The sequence below is a fragment of the Nematolebias whitei genome, chromosome 8 (genome assembly GCF_014905685.2).
Source record: "Nematolebias whitei isolate Nwh7 chromosome 8, NemWhi1, whole genome shotgun sequence".
NCBI classification, from domain to species: Eukaryota; Metazoa; Chordata; class Actinopteri; order Cyprinodontiformes; family Rivulidae; genus Nematolebias; species Nematolebias whitei.
In genome coordinates this window covers 11,079,331-11,103,432 of record NC_056505.1, presented here as the reverse complement: position 1 = coordinate 11,103,432, position 24,102 = coordinate 11,079,331, and the positions used below count along the sequence as shown (strand labels likewise).

The window sequence follows — 24,102 nt, the reverse complement described above, 5'->3', positions numbered from 1 at the left end:
AGGCCTGTGTGAGATGGAAGGGGTTCCACCGTTTGGGAGCTGCTGCAGCAAAAGCTTGACCCCCACAAGTCTGATTATAGGGACCCTCAGGAGCAGCTGGTTAGCTGACCTGAGAGAGCGGAGGTTTAGGTTTTAGGGATGCAGCAGTTCAGAGAGGTACAGGGGGGCAAGGCCATCAGGATATTAAAAACATGTTCTGTAAAAGGCAATGTCAAACTGATGGCACAGCTGCTGGCTACAACGCAGAGATGTAATTTCTGATCAGATCAGTCAGTAAAGACCTGTGTGAAACATTAGTCTGCACCTTTTTTTTACATATTGTCAATTTTTATGCCCCTTTCAGACAATTGGGTTCCAGAAATGGGGTCAGAACCACACTTGATATGATTTGGGGAAATCAATATTAACTTAAAACGCGCTGATATTACAATTTTTAAACCAAAACTTAAAAAAAAAAAAGATGTGTATATGTAACTGCATTTTTATTTTGCCCTTATTTTAATAATTTTAGTAGCCATTTTGGATATATAATGAGTGATATTTGAGGTAGGTGCACGGTGGTGCAGTTGGTAGAGCTGCCGCCTCTCAGCAAGAAGGTCACTGGCTTGAACCCTGGCTGGGGGGTCATTCTGGGTGGAGTTTACATGTTCTCTCCGTGCATGCATAGTTTTTCTTCGGGTACTCCAGTTTACTCCTACAGACCAAAAACATGCATGTTAGGCTGATTGGTAACTATATTGTCCGTGTGAGAGTGTGAATGGTTGGTTGTCTCGATGTGTCCCTGTGATGGACTGGAGACTTGTAGCGTGTCCCCACCTCTCGCACTGTGATTGCTGGACATGGGCACCAGTGACCTCCGTGACCCAAAAAAGGAAGAAGCGGGTAAAGATAATTGATGGATGGAAGAGTTTGGGATCTTGAGGTCATAAACTGAGGCATCATTTTGTCCATCTCTGTTATAAATACAGACTCCAGCACTGTTGCCACCTTGAAAAGAAACGAGTAAAATTAAAAACATATAGTCAAGGCCCCAAGTCGCTTCTATTTGTTTTTTTGGGTTTGAAGATGGAAAAAAAGTGAGAATCAATTTTAATACACTGCCTTTTGTAACTACATTTTCTTGTGCAAACTATGAACCAATAATTTTGTAAAGTATACAAATGTTCTAATTTCAAGTAGTTTGTAGCTTTATTTACTTTTCCTTTATTACATACTCATTATATGTAGCAAATAAACACACGTTACCTCTTCCTCATGAGCAAAAACACAAGTTCTGTATAAGAGAATAGCCCATATTTGCCCCATATAAAGCCCAGCTACGCACACACGTAGGACGTCCACACGCACTGTACGCCGAGCACGCAAATATGGCGGCATCGGTTACACCTCTACGCTCCTCCTTCAGGATTTGCGCCCCGCTAACCGCCCACTTTCACTGCTGCCGCGCCAAACTGCGAATACACAGAAAATACGAGAGTCAGAGGAGGCATCTACATGACTCGGCGAGAAGGTAAAAGGGCACCGCATCAGCTGTCAGCCGCGCTTCCTGTGATTTACGAGCAGAGACAGATGAGAGACGTTCGAGCACCGGCATTACGTAGCGTCACGTGACGGAGGATGGCGAGTGATACGTCACTGTGCCGGGTAGCGCGCGCCGGTTAAACGGTCATTGGGGGATTGAACGTGAAAAAAAGACAAGGTTTAAATGGATGTGTCGGAATTGTGTAACTCGTCAAACTTGCGTTGCAGCACTAGGAGCATACCGCGCTCTTGTGCTCGTTTATGAGACTGAACGACGTCGGAGGAGAGGACCGTTAATGGTGGAAACCACTTTTTACAGTAGGGGTGATTTTTTTTCGGCACAACACCGGTGTTAGCAGCATCCAACTTTAGAGTCATTTTGCTAGATGAGCTTAGTTTTAAATGTTACCCCCTTCTACACGAATAACATTATTAAGAATTAGTCTTAATAATAATAATAAAATATTTAAACATTTCAATGTAGAGTAACATAAAGCAAACTAGAAAGATGTCAGTTTATGTGACAATGCAGTGTGAACTGAATGACTTCTGATGAAGCTGAAACAGTCGTTAAAGCTAATAGAAGCTGAACACACATGGGAGGCTAAAAGCTAAATGTAGCTAAATGAAAAGTAAAGAAGGCCAATTAAAAAGTGGCAAAAGGCTACCTAAAAAAAAAAACTGGCAAAATAATATAGTGGTGCTTGAAAGTTTGTGAACCCTTTAGAATGTTCTATATTTCTGCATAAATTTGACCTAAAACATCAACAGATTTTCACACAAGTCCTAAAAGTAGATAAAGAGAACCCATTTAAACAAACAAGACAAAAATATACTTGGTCATTTTATTTATTGAGGAAAATGGTCCAGTGCGACTAGTCAACTTGAAATATAAAAACTCGTGAGATGATCTAAAATCAACTAGTCCATTTGTCTGTTCATCACCTAGCTAATAGCAGTAAAAAGATGATTAAACGCTATAAGTAACAGAAAGCCAATTAAAAGCTAGAAGTAGCAAAAGGCTTGCCAAAAGTATTAAAAGGCTAGCTCAAAACTAAAAGGTTAGCTAAAAGCTAAATGTATCTAAAGGCTAAATCCATATTCATACATTTAGGTGGTCTAGTTATAATTATTTGTAATGAATATTAGCTAACAACAACTAGTGTTTGTTAGCTAACCATTAGTACATTGGTACTGTAAGTTCATTTTACACATTTGTACTTTCTAACTTGGCAAAACATTTGTCATTAACTTTGGAAAACATAATAAGTTGTTTATTTATTATTATCATTAAACTTGCAAGAAGTACTGTAATCATTGATGTACCTCCAAACTGTTTAGTATTTGGAGCCATTATCTGGTGACAAGTTTAATTTGCTTGTTTTATGTGGACAAGCCAACTGTATGACAAACTTTGTATTACACTTTAGGCATACTGCTGTGGTGATTTCGGGGACGGAGTTGGTTCGACAGCTTCACAGAGAAATCCAGCGTGATGTTGAGGAGCTGGTGGCTCAGGGTAACCTGAGACCCCACCTTGGAGTGGTCCTAGTTGGAGACGACCCAGCCAGTCGAACCTATGTTAGGAACAAGACCCGGGCAGCCAGCATCCTGGGTCAGATACGAGCAGTGTGTGCCTTTCTGAACACTACAAATCAAAGAAGCAGTTTAACATTTTCTTAAGGAAACACAATGCAGTATAATGTCACACTGGTGCACGTGGCTATAAGTTGATCATATTAAATGATTATACAACATGTAAATGTGTAACGTGAGTGTGCTTTACAGGTATCTCCAGTGAGACAGTGGTTCGGCCGAGCTCCGTCTCTCAGGAGGAGTTGTTGGAGCTCATCGACGAAATGAACCGAGACTGGAGGGTCAGTGGCCTTTTGGTGCAGCTGCCACTTCCAGGTGAACATAAACGCCGCACTCTAGATTAGTTTTCCTCGTTGATCAATTCTTGCTGACTGATTTATACAGTAAACGTGTCAGTCTTGTGCAAGGAGTTGACGTGTGACCCTCTGTATGGGATGTGTAAACAAGGTGTAAAACATGCGTCCACCCTATTTTTTGTTTTAGTTATTTGCATTAAATTTATAATGAGCTCACGTCTTTAGAAAAGCAATATATTTGTTCACCCATTTGCATTAAAAAAAATTCCAATAAATTAAATGTTCAAAATTTTCAGTTTCAGAAATCATCACAAATGCTTATTTTTTCTTAACTCTACAGTTCCTCATTCTGTATGAAACAAACAGCAAAGTCTCATTAGCCACAATGCCCGACATTGTATGTACATAATAGCATTTATTTTGGCCACTTCTTTCTTCAGATCACATCAACGAGCGAGCAGTATGTAACGCCATCGCTCCAGAGAAGGATGTCGATGGCTTTCATATTGTGAATATTGGAAAGTTGTGCCTGGGCCAGAGATCCATGGTGCCAGCGACACCTGCAGCTGTCTGGGAGATTATCAAAAGAGCAGGTAAACAAACACATCTAAAGTTCACCTAACATGTCACGTAACCCGTATAGGTTGAATGAATGTTGGTGTCTCTCAATTGTATACAGTAGTTGTTGTGAGCAAATTATCCTCAAGAGGGCGTTAGAAAGCAGTTAGATTGAAACAGACTTTACTGTATTGCAATTATTTACAATTTCTTAGTACAGTTTTAAAAACAGAGCACCTTTTTTTTATATATGTAACATGCAATTAGCACAGCCACGCACACAATAGGCAATAGATACCAAAGATCTTTTGAAAAATTTAACACTTGGGAAAAAAATACACAAGATTTATAAAAAATTTGTGTATATATATGCCCTAGTTTCTAGTGTAAAATACTTCCACACAGCGGACATGTTTAGATGTTTCTATATAAAACACACATAGTTCATATAATATGATTCACTTTTGCCTTTTTAACAATTTACAGACCTGTATGCTCAACCTCAAACACTTTGACTTTCTTCATGGTAAAAACAAGTGAGGTATACAGAATAAGTACATCAATAAATTCACCAAGCACTACACAAAACAATGCTGCAGAATGATGAAAATATTTATTTTTACCATATATTCAAGTCAGTCATTATGGTAGTTTGATTAAAATATATTTGTGTTTTCTTACTACTGTAAAATCATCACATATTTGTAAAGACAAAGAAACAAACAAAACAAAAACACACATTATTTGTCTAGCTGGACCTGGCCATACAATATCATCAACACCACTTGTTAGATCTTCAATAAAAGCCATTATTGTCATGTTCTGCTGATAATCAAATCCAAGGTGCAGGCAGAGAACTTGAGGGTAAAATAAAGAGTCAGTTCATTAAACAAAAACAAAAGGCTGACGTGGCAGCAAAATCTTACAAAAAGTCTCAGAGGAAAGCGGGACATAACGCCAGAGAGGACAATCCTCATGCAGAATATAAAGACACACTGAGGGGATAAACACAAACACCTGAGGAAGGACAAGAGGTGGCAGAGGGGGAACTGATTATTAGGGATGGGGCCGTTCCGATCCAGTATCGGTATCGGCCTCCGATACCAGCATAATTTACGTATCGGATTTTCCGATCCTCCTGCCGATATTTCCGATCCACGATGCAAGTTGGCTTCAAACTATGGAATGGATTTCCTGAACTGCTGCGTGTCTCATGAACCCAGAGTAATAAGACCCGCCTCACATTCAGGAAATCCATTTCATAGTTTGCAGCCAGCTACAACGTGAGGACTGAGTTAGCAGCACTGTGGCTAAGAACTAACAAACTTTTCATCTAAACATGTCTGCTGTGTGAAAGTATTTTACACTAGAAACTAGGGCATTAACAGAGTACTCGAGTAATCTACACATCGATTGCTAGGACATCTATCGGGGTTAAAATCTAACGTCGAGTAACCGTAGTGACGTCATATTATGTGACCACCGTATGACCGTAGGGGGCGGAGTTGCACTGTTGCAGGTCACAGAGTATGGTGTAACACCGGGTCCAATCCACCGAACCAGAACCAGCTTCCTCTGACCTTGTTTCACAAACAAAGAGCAAAAAATATTAATCTCTAAACCTATTAAAAAATCTGTAAACATATTAATCTCTAAAACTAAACTTAATGCGCACCACAGCTGGCGGTGGTGCGGGGTGGTCAAACCCCCCCCTCCACGTTAAGTTTCGTTTTTGACGTGCACGTTTCTTCACGTTTGCAGTTTAATAATAATAACTAATAGTTTAGTTTTTCCTGTGACTTATTTGCAGTATGATAAATGGTAGGAGCATAATATACACTCCCAATGTTTTGTTGGTCTTCTTTTTGTAAATAATTACCTCTTTTGCGGTTTTATTTATTTATTTATTTATTTTTGTATCTTGAGATCTATGATGTCATCAAATACTCGAGTTCTACTCGGGTTTTATTATGTTAATGTCGAGTTTAAAAATTATATACTCGTTCAACCCCTAAAAACACCACAAAGCAATGCAGCAACGCGCAATGTCTGCAGAGCCATAGCGCCACATTAAACCACGGTAAGGTTAGTTTTACGATGGACATTAGAGCTCGGTGGATTCAGCGGGGCGCTGCTCTTTGCTCAACCCGGGGCAGCCAACTCGACCCCGGTCAGCCGCGTCCAATTTGCCCCGCTCAGTCTGCCCGTCTCTGAGGAGGGACAGACTGAGCGTGGCTGCCCCAGATCAGGCTGCCTGCTTCGGATTGAACAAGAAGAAGACATCACTGAAGCCACGGAGCTCAAATGTTTACAGAGAAGTTGCTAAACTTCATCATGATTCATGACCAACCACTATCAGTTGTAGAAAACGAAGGATTTCTCAGCTTGATACTTGCAGCCAAGATATAGTTTACCCTCCAGGAGATATTTATCAGTACAACGTAGACAATCATAAAAAAACATGATTTGAAAATTATATTATAAACAAAAACAGCTACATTATAAAGTGATGTAAAATACTTTTTGTAAGGTGACCTTGGGTTTTTGAAAGGCACCCTGAAATAAAATGTATTATTATTATTAAAAACAGGAACATGTCTGTTGGTTTATGTCATGAACGCAGCAGATGTTTGAAGCCATTTAACATTTTATTTAATTCATTTATTCATTCATTTAAAAGAAACAATAAAAAAAACATCAAAAAGAAAACATTGAATGAAAAGAGTGCAGAAAGAAGAAAAAAATTCTTATATCTGCCTCTTATTTAAAAAAATATAAAATACCTTTAAACAATCACTTGAATCAATCACTTTAATATCCACTTTAAAGCTAGGAATAAAAAAAAACATGTTTTGTGTTAGAATTTAATTATAACTTTAAAACTTATCCAACATTAATACAATTTTCCTCAAGTTGCCTTTTTGGACATGCATGCATATATTTATACAAATTGTACTTGAGAGGAGATTATTACAGCCTCATATAAAATCAATGATGATCATGATATCGGAACTGGATCGGTATCGGTCGATATTCAGACTTAGGTATCGGGATCGGATCTGAAGTTAAAAAAAAGTGGATCGGTGCATCCCTACTGATTATGTGAGGGAGAAACACAGAGGAACACAATCCTCACAATTATGAAATGAGTTTCTTTGTGTGCAGAATCCATCTCTGTATAGTTGCTGCATCAGTAAACTGCTTCTACCTGATTGGTGTGTTTTCAATAAAGCATGTATGTGTTGCAAACCTGCAGGATGAGTGTAAATTTAGTCGTAGATGTGGTTAATTACGAAGTCAGTGCTTTGAAATGGTTGGGAAAAGACATTATGACATCTGTCTGTAGACAAATGTGTTTTGCAAAAAGTGAGTGCTAATAGTTGTGCAAATCTGGACTAGTGTCTTGCTAAATGAGGGTAAAGTTTTGCTAACTGTAGATTTTTTTAAAACTTTTTTAGTATCTAAGCAGTCATAATAAACTATTGTAATTAGTATTTATAATTTCTAACATTGCTTAATATAACTGATATTGTTATGCTAAACATTTCCACTGTGCCATTCCAATACTGGGCCACTCATAACCCAGAAATGATGTAATTCTCAGTGTTTAATCCAAAGGTTTTACCATTTATATTGTGCCCTAAAGATAACATTAAAACTACAGTGCTTTAGATTTTCAAATGAAATGTTGATCTGATCCTATAATCATAATTTCTGAAAATATTAGGTGTAAATTTTTAAGATAGCACCTTCTTGTGCGATGCCTCAATGTCAGTTAAACATTTGGCATTACTTGTAGTATTTATAAATACGATACGTTAGAGTTGACAGTTTAAGTTGGCGACGGGAAATGACTCACTGACGAAACCCAGAACAGGATAGTGTCTGTCACCACGAAATAATAAAAATTGGCTGCTGACCAAGAAAGTTCAGTTAAGGTTATTGTTGCACAGAAAGAGTTTAAAAAAGTAGCACAGTTCTGATGCTATGGTCCTCGCTGCAGATAGTCGAGATAAAGAGACCACCAGAAGGCAAGAAGGTGCATTTAGGCTGTTTAATGCTTTCCTAAAATGATCATTATTTGGTTTATAATAAGTTCAGATTATGAGGAAACAATAGACCTCGATGGCTCCTTTTGTTTTTAATAATAACATTTTTTTTTTTTGCAATTTTTACTCAACTTTCAACCTTTTATTATATTGCATCTTTGAATAATGTGTTGATTCAATAATTTCCTGCGGGATCAATAAAGTTCTATCTTGTCTTATTTGTTGAATGAATAACTGCAGAAGTTGATAGACTTCTACTGTTTTGGACATTTCAAAGAGTAAATATATTGCTTTGCTGAGAGCTTTGCATAGCAGTAAATTAATTCCTCAGATATTGAAATTTGAACTTATAAATAGCACCGTCTCATAGATCCACTATGAGACGGTGCTATTTATAAGACTGAGCTGAATACAGCACCTCAGACTGAAGAAGTCTTCAGATGAAAGACAAAACATTTCTACATTTTTTTTTTGTTTTGCTTTGTTTTGTTTTTTGAATGTCCAGAGGACCAGACTTAACTTTGTTAGGTAATTCCTCAGATATGAGTTTACCACAGGGGTTTTAGAGAAGCAACTTTTTTGTCTGCAGTTTCATTGCATGTTAAATGAACATTGTGCTGTGGATTTTTAAGCTGTGTCACTGGTCATAAAGTCCTGGACCTCTTTGAGGGTACAAGGAGCAGAGGTCTAGATGCAGGACTTCAAGTACTTAGAGTCAACTATCCAGGAAAATGGGGAGTGTGGTAAAGAGGTGAAGAAGAGAGTCCAAACAGGATGGAGTGGATAGAGAAAAGTTTCAAGAATGATTTGTGACAAAAGAGTGGCAGCAATGGTCAAATGTATGATCTAAAGACAGTGGTGAGACCATCTATGTTGAATGGTTTGGGGACAGTGTGATTGACAAAAAGATAAGAGACAGAACTGGAAGTAGCAGAGATGAAGATGTTGAGGTTCTCCTTAGGTGTGACAAGGATGGATAAGATTAGGAATGAGATCATTAGAGGTACAGTACAGGCTGAACAACTGGGAGATGAGAGAGGCCAGACTGAGATGGTCTGGACATGCCCAGAGGAGGGACAGGGTGAATATATGGGTAGAAGAACATGAAAAGTGCAGCTGCCAGGAAAGAAACGGAGGAAGGCCATAAAGAAGATATATGGATGCAGTTAGAGAGGACATGGAGGTAGTTGGAGTGACGACAGAGTGAGATGGAGGAGGATGACTCGCTCTGGCAACCCCTGAAGAGGGAAAATTCAGAAAAAAGTCAACTTTATAGTAGACAGTTATTTACCTGCACCAACACCTACGTCTCTACACCATCCAGGGTCCGTGTTACACTTGTGCTGCACCAAATATCAAACAACGCTAGGACTCATCACAGCAACTCGCACAAAGTCTTGGCGATTGTTTTTACACTGGATGTCCTTCCTGACACAACCACAGACCATCGAGCTACCACAGCCCTCTGTGAGGAGCAGAGAGCTGACATCTAGGGTGACCGAGGGAGCAGATGGTGGGGGTTAAAGGCCTTGCTGAAAGGCCCAGAGTGGGGCAAATGAGGATGGAGGCAGGTGTGGGTGCTCCGCCTTTTTTGCCAACATTTTTTATGTCTGTTCGGGGTCGAACAGGTGACCTTCAGATCACAGGCCGACCTTCTCTAACATCTACATCGTCACTCTCCCAGTGACTACAAAATATAAAAGTCCACGACATTTTAGCTTGAACTGGTTGGAAGTGTTCAAGTTTGAGTTTGTTGTTAAAGAAAAGTTCACGTGTATGGTCAAACAAGCATTTAAAAAAATAATAAAATGTTAAATGTTAAAATTTTGCCCTAAAACGATCTTGTTGTTTTTTTTTACAGGTATTGAGACTGTGGGAAAGAATGTACTGGTTGCTGGTCGCTCTAAAAATGTTGGAATGCCCATTGCAATGTTGCTGCATACTGATCGCAACCATGAACGTCCCGGAGGTAAAAGAGTATTTGTGTGTGCATGTATTGTTTTTTGCTCTGCTATCTATTTATTCATGTGCAAGCCAGCACCAGAAAGTGATAAATTTGTACCAGGAAATAAACGTTACACCATCCTGGCTTCCCCTGAGAAGTATTTAATTCTTTGAACTATTGTCAGCGTGACTTATTCATTTGGGCTTCAATCAGTCCTCGCCTTTTCACATAAAACAAAGAAAACCAAAAACAAACAAAAAAGTTGGGTAAGAAAAAGGAAAAGGGAGTGTGACAAATTCCTCAGGGTGAAACTTGTGGCATTGTGCACCGCCTGGAAACGGATCAACCTTTTATGGGTGTAGATGTGACACAATGGATTAGGCAATATCAGCTTTCTGAACAACTGAAGCTAAAGGCTCAGAGCAGGATGCTGGAGTAATTTTCCAACATCAACACATAGATGTTCTGTGCAGTGAAAATATTGGTGAACGCAGACTGTTTAAACACTGATCACTGATGGAAAAGTCTTACTGCATCACAGTCATGAAGAGTTATGAAGTCATCAGCAGCAGCAGCGGTCAGTCAGTTTTGTAGAGGAGGAAGAATGAGGAACAGGTAAAGTAAAAAAAAAAAGAAAGGTGATTCATTTGTTGCAGAACAACATTACTTTCAGATCAACGTGGTCCGCTCATCAATAAACAGTGTTTGCACATTTTAACAGCATTTAATGTTCTGCAGTCTGAGCTGAGCTGAAACTAGTCCTGTAGGAAACTCCACTTTACATTCCACAGGAAAGTTTGTAAAAATTAAATCTATCCAGCAGGTGTTTCACATTTGTCAACTTTTTATTTTTATTTTTGTTTTCTCTACTTAGCTAATCTTGACTCTGTTTATAATGTTCAATCTAAATGTTGTTCCACTTCCATCTATTTATATATCATCTGTGAGCCCAGTTGTTGGTTCTGGAGTTCATATAGTCTAAAACACAAATGTCAAACTGAAAGCCAACACGCTAAATCTGGTCCTTGTTTTCTTCTTCTTTCAGCTTTTCCCTCCTCAGGGCTCACCACAGCGAGTCATCCTCCTACATCTCACTTGTCCTCTGCGTCCTCTGTCCTCACTCCAACTATATCCATGTCCTCTCTATCTGCATCCATATATCTTCTTTTTGGCCTTCCTCTTTGTCTTTTTCTTGGCAGCTGCATTTCTAACATCCTTCTACCAATATACCCACTGTCCCTCCTCTGGACATGTCCAAACCATTTCAGTCTCTTAACTTTATCTCCCAGTTGTTCAACCTGTGCTGTACCTCTGATGATCTCATTCCTAATCTTATCCATCCTTGTCACTCCTAAGGAGAACCTCAACATCTTCATTTCTGCCACTTCCAGTTCTTTCTCCTGTCTTTTTGTCCATGTCTCTGTCTCCAGACCATAAAACATAGCTGGTCTCACCACTGTCTTGTAAACTTTTCCTTTGATCTTTGCTGACACCCTTTGTCACAAATCACTCCTGAAACTTTTCTCCATCCACTCCATCCTGCCTGGACTCTCTTTTTCACTTCTTTACCACATTCCCTATTTTCCTGGATAGTGGACCTCAAGTACTTGAAGTCCTGCACCTTTGTGCCCTCTGCTCCTTGTAGCCTCACTGTTCCACCGGCCTTCCTCTCATTCACACACATGTACTCTGTCTTAATAACTTTCATTCCTCTTCTTTCAAGTGCATGCCTCCACCTCTCCAAGTTCTCTTCCATCTGTTTCCTGTTCTCACCACAGATCACAATGTCATCTGCAAACATCATAGTCCATGGGGATTCCTGCCTGACTTCATCAGTTAGTCGGTCCATCACCAGATCAAACAAAAAGGGGCTCAAAGCTAATCCTTGATGCACTCCCACCTCCACCTTGAAGCTATCTGTCACTCCTACAGCACATCTCATCACTGTTCTTCTGTCTTCATACATGTCCTGTACCAGTCTAACATACTTTTCTGCCACTTCAGATTTCTTCATACAATACCACACCTCGTCCCTCAGCACTCTGTCATATGCTTTTTCTAAATCCACAAAGACACAATGGAATTCTTTTTGACCCTCTCTGTACTTCTCCATCAGCATCCTCAAAGCAAAGAGACATCTGTGGTGCTCTTTCTTGGCATGAAAACATACTGCTGCTCACAAATAGTCACCTCTCGTCTAAGTCTAGCTTCCACAACTTTCTCCCAGATCTTGTGTGACTCATTAATTTAATTCTCCTGTAGTTGCTACAACTCTGTTCTTGTTCTTAAAAATGGGCACCAGCACACTTCTTCTCCATTCCTCTGGCTCTTGTAAACATTTATTTTCCCCCATACATAAAATATTTTAAATGTAGCTTTTAGATCTGGTTATCACATCTGCTTTAATGATCCCTGATGGTTTTTATTTGATTTGTGTCTTTTTCTTTACACATACAGCAGACAATTAACTGCATGATTAAACATTTCCTTCATATAATGACATAATCTAAAAAATAAAAATAAAAATGTGCTGGGTAAAACCAAAATTCAAATAACTTCAGCAAAGTTATGTTTAACAAAATTAGCTCTATAGCTTAGGTTGTATTTTCTATTTCTGTGTGTACTTGATGATGTGTGAAATTAAAATGTGATTATTCATCCATCCATTTTCTTCTGCTTATCTGGGGTCGGGTTGCGGGGTTATCAGCTTAAGAAGGGAGGCCCAGACTTCCCTCTCCCCAGCCACTTGGGCCAGCTCCTCCGAGGGAATCCCGAGGCGTTCCCAGGCCAGCCGAGAAACATAGTCCCTCCAGCGTGTCCTGGATCTTCCTCTGGGTCTCCTCCTGGTGGGACGTGTCCGGAACACCTCACCAGGGAGGCGTCCATGAGGCATCCTAAACAGATGCCCGAGCCACCTCAACTGACTCCTCTCGACGTGGAGAAGCAGCGGCTCTACTCTGAGTCCCTCCCGGATGATCGAGCTTCTCACCCTATCTCTAAGGGAAAGCCCAGACACCCTGCGGAGAAAACTCATTTCGGCCGCTTGTATCCGAGATCTCGTTCTTTCGGTCACAACCCAAAGCTCATGACCATAGATGAGGGTAGGAACGTAGATCGATCGGTAAATTGAGAGCTTCGCCTTTTGACTCAGCTCTCTCTTCACCACGACAGACCTGTACAGCGCCCGCTTCACTGCAGATGCTGCACCTTTCCGCCCTTCGATCTCACGTTCCATTTTTCCCTCATTCGTGAACAAGACCCCAAGATACTTGAACTCTTCCACTTGGGGCAGGACCTCCTCCCTGACCCGGAGAGGGCATTCTACCCTTCTCCGGCTCAAGACCATGGCCTCGGATTTGGAGGAACTGATCCTCATCCCGGCCGTGTCGCACTCGGCTGTGAACCGCTCCAGCGAAAGCTGTAGATCACAATCTGATGAAGCCAATAGGACTACATCATCTTCAAAAAGCAGACATGCAATCCTAAGGCCACCAAAACAGATCCCCTCTACACCTTGGCTGCGCCTAGAAATTCTGTCCATAAAAGTTATGAACAGAATCGGTGACAAAGGGCGACCATGGCGGAGTCCAACTCTCACTGGGAACAAGCCCAACTTCCTGCCGGCAATGCGGATAAGGCTCTGACACCGGTCATACAGGGACCTAACAGCCCATATCAAAGGGCCCGGTACCCCATACTCCCAGAGTACCCCCCACAGGGTTCCCCGAGGGACTCGGTCAAACACCTTCTCCAAATCCACAAAGCACATGTAGACCAGTTGGGCAAACTCCCACGCACCCTCCAGGACCCTGCTGAGAGTGTAAAGCTGGTCAAGTGTTCCACGACCAGGACGAAAACCACACTGCTCCTCCTGAATCCGAGGTTCAACCATCTGACGGACCCTCCACTCCAGAACCCCCGAATAGACCTTACCAGGGAGGCTTAAGAGTGTGTTCCCCCTGTAGTTGGAACACACTCTACAGTCCCCCTTTTTGAATAGGGGGACCACCACCCCGGTCTGCCAATCCAGGGGAACTTCCCCCAATGTCCACGCAATATTGCAGAGTCGCGTAAGCCAACACAACACTACAACATCCAGAGCCTTAAGGAACTCCGGGCGAATCTCATCCACCCCCAGGGCCCTGCCACCGAGGAGCTTTTTAACCACCTCGGTGACCTCAGCACCAGAGATCGGAGGGCCCGACCCAGAGTCCCCAGGCTCCGCTTCCTCCGTGGAAGACGTGCCAGTGGGATTGAGGAGGTCTTCAAAGTATTTTGCCCACCGACCCACGACATCCCGAGTTGAGGTCAGCAGCACACCACCCCCACTATAAACAGTGTTGGTGGTGTACCGCTTTCCCCCCATGAGACGCCGGATGGTGGACCAGAATCGCCTCGAAGCCATGTGGAAGTCATTCTCCATGGCCTCTCCAAACTCCTCCCATGCCCGAGTTTTTGCCTCAACGACCACCCGAGCCGCATGTCGCTTGGACTGCCGATACCCATCAGCTGCTTCCGGTGTCCCACAGGCCAAAAAGGCCAGATAGGACTCCTTCTTCAGCCTGACAGCATCCCTCACCGCTGGTGTCCACCACCGGGTTCCAGGGTTGCCACCGCGACAGGCACCGACAACCTTGCGGCCGCAACTCCAGTAAGCCGCCTCGACAATAGAGGCACGGAACATGGCCCACTCGGACTCAATGTCCCCCATCTCCCCCGGAACATGTTCGAAGTTCTCCTGGAGGTGGGAGTTAAAGCTCCGTCTCACAGGAGACTTTGCCAGACGTTCCCAGCAAACCCTCACAATATGTTTGGGCCTGCCAGGTCTGACCGGCATCCTCCCCCACCATCGGAGCCAACTCACCACCAGGTAGTGATCAGTAGACAGCTCCGCCCCTCTCTTCACCCGAGTGTCCAAGACATGTGGCCGCAGATCAGATGAGATGACGACAAAGTCGATCATTGAACTGCGGCCTAGGGTGTCCTGGTGCCAGGAGCACATATGGACACCCTTATGCTTGAACATGGTGTTCGTTATGGACAATCCATGACGAGCACAGAAGTCCAGTGTGTGATTATTCAAGTACTGGTAAAAAGTAGCAGATATCTTGTTATCAGTTCTCAGGGCTGGTAGTTAATCTCATTAATCCTGTCTCTTTCTATGAATGATTCCTGTCTTATCACACTGAATATGTGCAGATGTTGCTGCTTATTGACATATTTTGTGCTGTGCCCCCAGACCCCACAAGGACTGGTTCAATTCAAGCTGCTCACTATTGCATATAGTCCTTCACAGCCATCAGCAAATGTTGATTCATATTCTGTTTCAAGTGAGCAGTGGAGCAGTGAGGAAGGAGAGGCCGGAGTAGGTACAGTCTAAGAAGCGGAGGAGGAGGAGGAAGAGGAAGAGGAAGAGGGGATGACCTTTAGCGTTTGCTTACAGGTTGACTCCAGTACGTCATGAAAAGTCTGTATAATTTATGGAAAATTGTTAGATGTGTATACCACATTCAGCGATTGTGGAAAACGAGAAGGATTTTTTAACATTGATTTCATCAGTCAGTATAGGCGACATGTGACGAGGAGGTGGTGAAATCGCTACCTGCCACCTGTTATTAAGAATGCATCAATAGGATGTATTAAAGTTGATACTGACCACGTGTTAATCAGACGGAAACGTGTAAACATGTCACACAAAGCTGCATATCAATATACACAACAAAACATTATTTTAAGGGGTTTTGTCAAAGCTTTGAATTGTACTTCTTTGGGGAAACCAAACAGTACAGAGTGTGGAGTCTCAACCAGTTTGCTTGTCAACTCCATTAAATCATCCCTCCCTTTTCCAAGAAAATCTGGCCTAGAGTGAAGAAGAGAAGACAAGTGTATAAAATCTCCTGTCTTGGCTTGCATTAGCTGTTTAAAAGCCAACAAGTTTGACTCAAGTTCAGCCAAAGATTTTTTTTTAACTACCTAGTTTTAAACTTTTAATTTATAGCTTTAGATTGTAGCTTTGATGTTTTTTTTACTGGTAAAGATTTTAATAGTGTCAGTCTGTTGCCAGGAGACATCTATGTACCGGTACGTCTTTTTCTGAATGAGGGTATAGAACTATGGAAACAAGGCATCAAGAGCATCTTAACCAAAAAGAACAGTTTTATTTGTTAGTTCTGGTGTGTATTGGATACTAAAAGTTTACTCTCTGTTCTAATGACCGAGTTGTGAAACACATAAATATTCAACAGTGTTTCAGGAATGCAGGCTGACTTTGTCTTTGCGGCCCATTAAACTCCGCACAATAAACTGGGAAATATTTTCAGGTTTATTCAGCTAGCTGTCAGTTATGGGAGGATTAGGATTGGGCTGTCGTTGAGTATTGCTGGTTTCTGGTATCTCCTAACCTCCACAGGAACTTGTTTATGCCGTGTCACCATGTTCTAATGAAGCAGTGGGTAAAATTCCATTGTGAACGTTTAAACATCATTTTCTGGTTTTTCCTGCTGTCGGGTGAAACACCCAACAGTCGGCGTGGGCGCTTAGACATTTATTCTTGTCATGAATGCATGTATTCCTTTTGAGCATGTGAGATAAACTTTAGAAGTTTTTTTTTTATATAAATTTTTGCTTGTGCATTGTTCTATATATATTTTAATCACGCTGTTCACTGCTGTCAAAAAGGCAGGTTATTTTGCAGGCAGTCTTACAATTTAGAGATATAACCTGGCAAATGATGCTAGTTTTGCCTCCTACAACATCATGTACACTTACATATGGCATTTTTGACATCTATCAGGTCACTTTGGGATAAAAGTAAATGGCATCAACTTTGGAACAGACTCATTCTTCAGTGTTGTTGTTTGTGATCTTGTTCTTTTGGTCACTACCCAAAGTTCATAACCATGAGTGAGGGTAGGAACGTAGACTGCCTGGTAAATGGAGACCTTCGCCTTACATCTCAGCTCCCCTTTCACCACAGCGGACCGGCACAGAGTATGCAATAATGAGAAAGCTGCGCTAATTCATCTGTCAAACCCATGTTCACGCTTTGGGTCTTTGTCCTGCAGGAAGGTGAACCTCAGCCTTAGTCATGTCTGTTACAGCCTCTAACAGGTTTTTTTTTCATGGACTGCCCCAGATTTGGCTCCATCCATCTTTCAGTCAACTCCGACAAGTTTCCCTGTCCCTGCTGAAGCAAAGCGTCCCCACAGCATGATGCCGTCACCACCTTGTTTCACGGTGAAGATGATGCGTTCAGGGTACTGTGCAGCATTATTTCTTCACCACAGTTGGAGATTTCCATTTTAGTTTCATCTGACCAGAACCCCTTTTTCTACATGTTTGTGTTACCTACATGGCTTGTGGTTGTGTAGTTTCCTTCAACTACAGCTTCTTTTTATTCCCCACTTTTCCATTAAGGCCATATTTGTGGAGTGCACGACTAATAGTGGACAGATTGTTCCACTTGGGTTGTGGATCTGTGCAGGTCCCCCAGAGTTACCATAGCATATAATTACTGATGTGTGTTTTTTTTAATATAATTCTAACTTAGTTAGTGTTTAGTGACTGGTAAGCTTTTGTTTTTGTATGTTGCCAGGAACCTCCTAGTGAATACAGTTTTGAGTTGGGTGTGCACAGATGTTCTGAAACATTTCTAGTGTTGAAAACTGAGGCATGATGTCGAACTGTGAGCTAACAGAGTTGTAATAAGAGGCCTGGCATTTATTGAAGGAATGCATATCACCCTCCGTCATTTACACCAGAGTTTTAGATGAAGATCGTCTTATTTTGAGAAATGTCGAATTCTAGCCATTTTGATCAGACCTTGAAAATAACATGTTTGGGAGAGGTCACGCTCAGAACATGTGTTGTGAATGACATCTAATTTTAGTCAAAACATTGGAAAGCAGACTGAGTTAGTTATTTTTGTGTTTATGATGGCTCCGTCGGGGTGAACCTCTTCAAACTGGTTGACTAAAAATTAGTTAGTTGTAGATGTAAACCCAATAAATAACAAAAATTTTAACAAAATTTGTCCAATTGTTAATTAGATATTTTGCTAACAGGCAGCCTCAGACAAAAACAACCTCTCCACTTTTAGAGATAATGATAAAACTGAGCAAAACTGATGTTATATATATATATATATATATATATATATATATATATATTCATGACACAGAAATGTCAAATTCCCACAGAATATATTTTCAAAAACCTATTTGTCACCACAAATCCTTGTCACACAGACATGTTTCATGAGGTATGCAGCCCTCAGGTTTGATGTGTTCCGACTCGCCCTCCCTTGTCTTATCGTCTGTAACGAGACTTTATTGGATCCTTTTCATCCGGTTTCACAGCGTTATGACCTCACTCAGTGAAGGAACGACGGAGCATGTTTCCTGTTGATATTTAGTGTGCAGTTTCAATAAATCACAGACTTTCTTTTTATTTTAGGTGTAATTTCATTTTATATAATGACGTTGTATGTTCATATGGAAAATACATATTTTAGAAGGATTATGGTGAAGTTTTGGGTGTACTTGCATAATATAGTTTTATTCACAAGTTTTGTTTTGCTAGACGTTCGGTACTGGATCATTTCATCTTAAGACTAATTGTTGCTGCACTTCTCAGTCTGGTTCTCCTACAGTGTCACTTTTAGAAAGCTGCACATATAAAAACACTGAAAGTTGGAATTTTAGAGGCACACCATGGCTCCACTACTACAGTCTGTAGGGCAGACTAGTTCACACTGCTACTTGCTTAATCAGAATCAAAATAAGCTTTATTGTCATTGCACAGTTAAGTACAGTGAAATTACGTTCCGTACAATCATCCGAAAGATGGAGGAAAGTGTACAGGGGCTGCAGCTTCTAGGAAGCACTGCCCTTATTGCGTAGATAGAAAAAGGGAAGACACGTAAGGAGAGAGAGGTATTTAAAAAAAAGATCTCTCACACCATGTCCTTGTCTGGGCATGGTTTAAGGTATAAAAAAAACTACCACAGCAACATAGATAGACACAGTACATATGCATGGACGTCAAGACGGTGAGATTTGTCCATGAGCACTTCCAGATAGTTTCCATAGTCCTGATAAGATGTTACAGTGTCTCTCAGCTGGTACAACTTTGATAAGCATTCACATAAGTTCTCGGGGTGGGGTGGGGGTGCTGGGAGTGGACAGAGCAGAGCTTCTTTATTTACATATCCACCAGGAGCAATTTGAGATAAGTTGGCCTTCCAAGGCCAAGCAAGGAGATCAGATTCAGATAAACAACAATTGTTTGGGCAGGCACACTCTGGTTCCTGTCTGCCTTCAGTTCTGCTGGAACTCTCGATGGCGCATCCAGACAGCCAAATTTGTGGACATTTCGCCGGTCCGTGCTCTGTTTGCTTTTCTCCATGGTCGAATCCATCATGCCAGCGAGTTCCAGGGAGCTCGCAAAGCATATGAGTTTGAGAGCTCGAAGCACAAATTAATCTGTCACATGAGGTTGGCAGCTTTACCATGATTGAAACTGCTACCGACATCTTGCTAATTTGTTGATATCCTAGGTATAGACCGATTCCAAAAAGCAGAAACCCTGTTATCATAAATCCAGTTCATACACGTCTTGTCCATGACATACTCAGCTGCATACATCTGTAGGGTCTTTCCGTTAATGGGAAAGAAGGAGGTTTTGGGATCCACAGAAGCAGTGTACAGATGTCACTTGTCTGCGAAAAATAAGTTTTATTTGGCAGGAATAACAAACTCACATAAATCAACAAAAATACATCAAAATCTGCTGTTTTTTTTTTATTTTTCAGGTGATGCCACAGTGACCATCGCACACAGGTGTACACCAAGGGAACAGCTGAAAGAGCTAACGAACCTGGCTGACATCGTTATTGCAGCTGCAGGTAATTATGAAAACATTATCTAAATACAACAAAAGCGCATTAGACCAAACTTGTAGCTTTATTACAAATGATAAAGCATTCTGTTTTAACTACAGCTGTTAATAGTTTCAAATAGTGCTGTTAAATCTGTTTTTTTTATGTTTTACTTTAAAGGAGACCAGAAAGGTTTTTTTTTTCTTTTATATTTCTTGTAACTATTGTAGTGTATTCCAAACGTTTGTTTCTTTTACTTTTTACACTGTTACAATTGATAAGGTAAGAGATAGTGAAGAGTTCGGTAGAAGGAGGAGATGTTGCGAAAAGGAAACTGCAGCTCTTTACTTGAAGAGATCTTCTTGGAATCTGCACAGTCATGGTGGACATTTCCATGCAAGTTTCAGTGACCTTGCCTGACTCCCGGTTTTGATTTATACGGGTAGCGTTTCTTGCTGAACAGCGGTTGTTTGAAGGAGCTGGAATGTGAAACAATTGTCTCTGTGATAAACTGCGTTGCAACATGACGGTAGTGTCGGGTTGATCTTTTATCAAGAGAAAAATGACTCTCTTTGTAACAAAATCCTGCTCCATAGATATTTAAATTAAATATCGTTTGTTAAATATTTTTATATACCCGTAGACATGCAGGTGTTGTATGGTATAGTCTCCATCCATCCATAAACTTTTGTTTGTCCCGGCCGTAACTTCTGATCTGCTCAAGGTAATTTAATAAAACTCGATACACATTTACATCATCACTACACGGAGTATCACTTACACTGTTCATCTGGGATGTGTACAGAGAATCTTCAGGTGGTGCTAGAGTTCCTGCCATTTACCTTCTGGACCAAGAAAATGCCCCTTTTTAACTTTTTTTGTCTACACTGTACAGTATGTGGCTCATGGCAGCACACACACACACACATGTGCCCGCAGCACTACCATGCCGTATCACTCTCAACGTGAATGAAGTAGAGGTGTGATGCTGCAGCAGCACCGCTCCTCCTGCCCAGCAGAGCCTTGGTGACAGCAAACCAGCATGAAACAAACAAAACAAGTGGATTTGACTCCTAAAGCTCAGACGCCAAAGTTCTAACTTCACTAGCATCAATTTTGTCTCCTCTGTGAAGAAAGTCTCACCCAGCGCCATGAAGCTTTTGTTATCAGACACAGCAGCAGAGCATTGATTTAGTTCATTTACCAATTGCAGCATAAAGCCAAGAAAAGAAAAAAGAGCTACAGCAGGCAGCCGGGGAAGCAGCGTTCTGCTCTCCTGGAACCAGCAGCAGCTACAGAGGATGAGTAGGAGACAGATGAAGATGAAAGGCACACCAAAGTTATGTTAAGAAACCACCCTGAAGGGTCCGACTAACTACCGGCAATGCAAACCAAACTCTCGCACCGCTTGTATAGGGACCGGACAGCCCGGTTCAGCATACAAACAAACAGTTCAGCATTGCCCGAGAAGATGGGCAAGTTTTTTTTTAATGGATGTAAACCATATACTTAACTGTTCAACCCACAAATACATATTTAAAAAAAATATGGCTCCATTGAATGGCAACATAAACATGTTTTCTAGTGGTATAAATTTATCCATCCATTTATCCGTCCATTATCTTTTACCCACTTTTTTTTTTTTTGGTTCATGGTGGGCACTGGTGCCAATATCCAGCATATCCAAGAAATATTGTTACAACAAAAATAAATCAATCAAATACAAAATTCTTTATTTTTTTGTGCTACTGTATGTTTTTAAAATGCCACCATTTTTATTCATACTCGGCGGTTTGAAACCGCTGGCTTTTAGGTCCCGGGCGAATTTCTTTAGTAACTGTGAAAGCTGATAAGCATCACTGCAGAGAGAGCAAAAACATCTTTTTTTTTGTGACTTGTGTCATGGTGGTTACGAAATATCTTCTAACCAAACAACAAGAAAGGAATGCAACTGTTTTTCTACACTTTGTTTTGAGTTTTTGTTCAGAGTTCTTCTGTAAAAACTAAGATAAGATAAAAATAGTAACAATCTAAAGACATTTTATGTTTTTTCAGTCAAACATTTTTTTTTAATCTGCATTCCTGGTTTCTGTGTGAAGGCGTTCCTGGACTGATCACAGCAGATATGGTGAAAGAGGGTGCAGCAGTCATCGACGTTGGCATAAATCGCATCAAGAACCAAAACACGGGAAAGGTCCAGCTTGTCGGTGATGTAGACTTTGAAGGTAAATAAAAAAAAAAATTAGGATTGCTTCAGAAAAACAAATTTCATCTTAGTTCATTTGAAACTGCTAATAGGTAAACTTGGGGCTCTTCTGTCTGGATTTGTTGCTCTGCAGAAATCTATATTTCTTTAAATCAGCTGCATCTCTTGGCAAACGATGAACATGTCTTTACTCTGAGTCATATTTCTGATTTGTTTACAGGAGTAAAAGAGAAAGCAGGTTTCATCACTCCTGTTCCTGGAGGTGTGGGTCCGATGACTGTAGCCATGCTAATGAAAAACACTGTGACTGCTGCCCGAATCGCACTGATGCATTAAATACTCTCCATTTTATATAGACAGCGTTAAAAAAAGACATACAGACATGTAAATGCATACATTTATGTCTGTACCAACACAACAACACAGATATTTTTGCTAAACATCTTAAATCAACATTTATGAGTCCAAAAGATTAATGCCTGCGGGGGAAACCTACTCAATATGTTCTGTGTTTATCCGTCCATCCATTATCTTTACCCGCTTCTTCCTTTTCGGGTCACGGGGATAACTGGTGCCCATATCCAGCAGTCACTGTGCAAGAGGCGGGGGACACCCTGGACAGGTCTCCGGTCCATCACAGGGACACATGGAGACAAACAACCATTCACTCTCTCACTCACACCTAGGGACAATTTAGAGTAACAATCGGTCTAACATGCATGTTTTTGGTCTGTGGGAGGAAACTGGAGTACCCGGAGGAAACCCACACATGCACGGAGACAACATGCAAACTCCACCCAGAAAGGTCTCCAGTTGGGAATCGATCCGGCAACCTTCTTGCTGAGAGGCAACAGCTCTACCAACTGATCCACCGTGCCGCACTTACTGTGTTTATATCAAAAGTAATTTAATGAAGTTATTTATTTCAGATTATGTTTTTTAGCATTTGAAATTACTATTTTTTTCTACTAAAGTGGTTTGGTTGTTGGGAAATCAATCCAGAAAATCTGTATAAATCATAATAAAGATAAAGCTGTGCCAATGTCACAATTTATATTTATTGACAACTGCCTTGAAAGATGGGCAATCATGTTGTTTGTGTCTGTTCATGGCTGCAACGGTTAGTCTGTTAGCAAATGATTGAGAGCATATGTTTGAAATTTTAAAGCTGTTATTTGATGTACATTTAGAATTCAGTTCTTTTTGAGTTTAACTTGATTAGGGATGGCCTCCACCGCTGCAAATCCTTATCAAACATAAATAGGAGAATAACAGTCAATTTTAGAGAGCTGAGATAAAATTTGAAGTGCTACGGCCTAAAGGTCATAAACATGATGGTGTGAGCGCTAAAAGATCAAAACATGTAAGGCGGTGGGCAACATGCATTCCTTAACAAATGCTTGTTTAATTCTGTCAAATCTTTCAATTTCTACATGAAACCCCAATTCTGAAAAAGTAGATGTGTGATGGTTAATTAAAAACTGAGTGAAACGATCAGTGAATCTCACCGACCTATAATTCGACAGTGGAACGTGGTAAATGTATCAATGTTGAAATGAAGAAATTGATTAAAATGTTGGAACACATCCATGTTTCTCACTGTGAAGCATCCCCTCTTCTTTTAACCAGTCTGTAAACATCCAGGACCTGCGGAGACCAGCTGCTGGAGGTTTTTGGAGGCCCAGGTTGTCCCATTCCGGTCTAATGTAGGATTCTAGTTGTTCAGGAGACCCGGATCTTTGCTTGAATCTTCGTTTCATCTGTGAAATGTTTTCGAACAGTGACAGGTCTGGACGTCAGGCAGCTAAGTTCATCCTAGATGGGAAGAGATGTTATAACATTTGTATATGTTGTCTATATTCTCAGTGATGGTACCTTTCTAACTGTGTAAGCTGCCCATGCCAGAGGCAATGATGCACCCCTATACCATCAGAGAGGCACACATTTGAACTGCGTGCTAATAATCAGCCGAATGGTCCCTCTCCTCTTTGGTACGGAAGACCTGGGGCCTGTTGTTTCTAAAAATAATTTTAATGTTGAATTCATCTGTCCAC

The 24,102-nt window shown here is 41.0% G+C and overlaps 2 protein-coding genes across 2 annotated transcripts in view; both read left to right on the top strand.

Moving 5' to 3' along the window:
* The window catches only part of tmem8b (transmembrane protein 8B), a 1,109,927-nt gene that overhangs the window by 758,250 nt on the left and 327,575 nt on the right, over positions 1-24,102 (top strand). The window lies entirely within an intron of this gene.
* mthfd2l (methylenetetrahydrofolate dehydrogenase (NADP+ dependent) 2 like) lies at positions 1,368-22,466 on the top strand. Its single transcript, XM_037680929.1, has 8 exons — positions 1,368-1,510; positions 2,952-3,136; positions 3,310-3,432; positions 3,854-4,006; positions 9,882-9,989; positions 19,777-19,869; positions 21,942-22,067; positions 22,269-22,466. Exons 1-8 carry the CDS (start codon positions 1,368-1,370, stop codon positions 22,382-22,384), a joined length of 1,047 nt encoding a protein of 348 aa, XP_037536857.1. The 3' UTR covers positions 22,385-22,466.

Bases quoted from the DNA above. Each gene is read 5' to 3' on its own strand.
- mthfd2l (XM_037680929.1), top strand. From the start codon at position 1,368: ATGGCGGCATCGGTTACACCTCTACGCTCCTCCTTCAGGATTTGCGCC. The intron at 3,137-3,309 runs GTCAGATACGAG...TGTGCTTTACAG, and splicing joins CCGGGCAGCCAGCATCCTGG to GTATCTCCAGTGAGACAGTG. The intron at 3,433-3,853 runs GTGAACATAAAC...TTCTTTCTTCAG, and splicing joins GGTGCAGCTGCCACTTCCAG to ATCACATCAACGAGCGAGCA.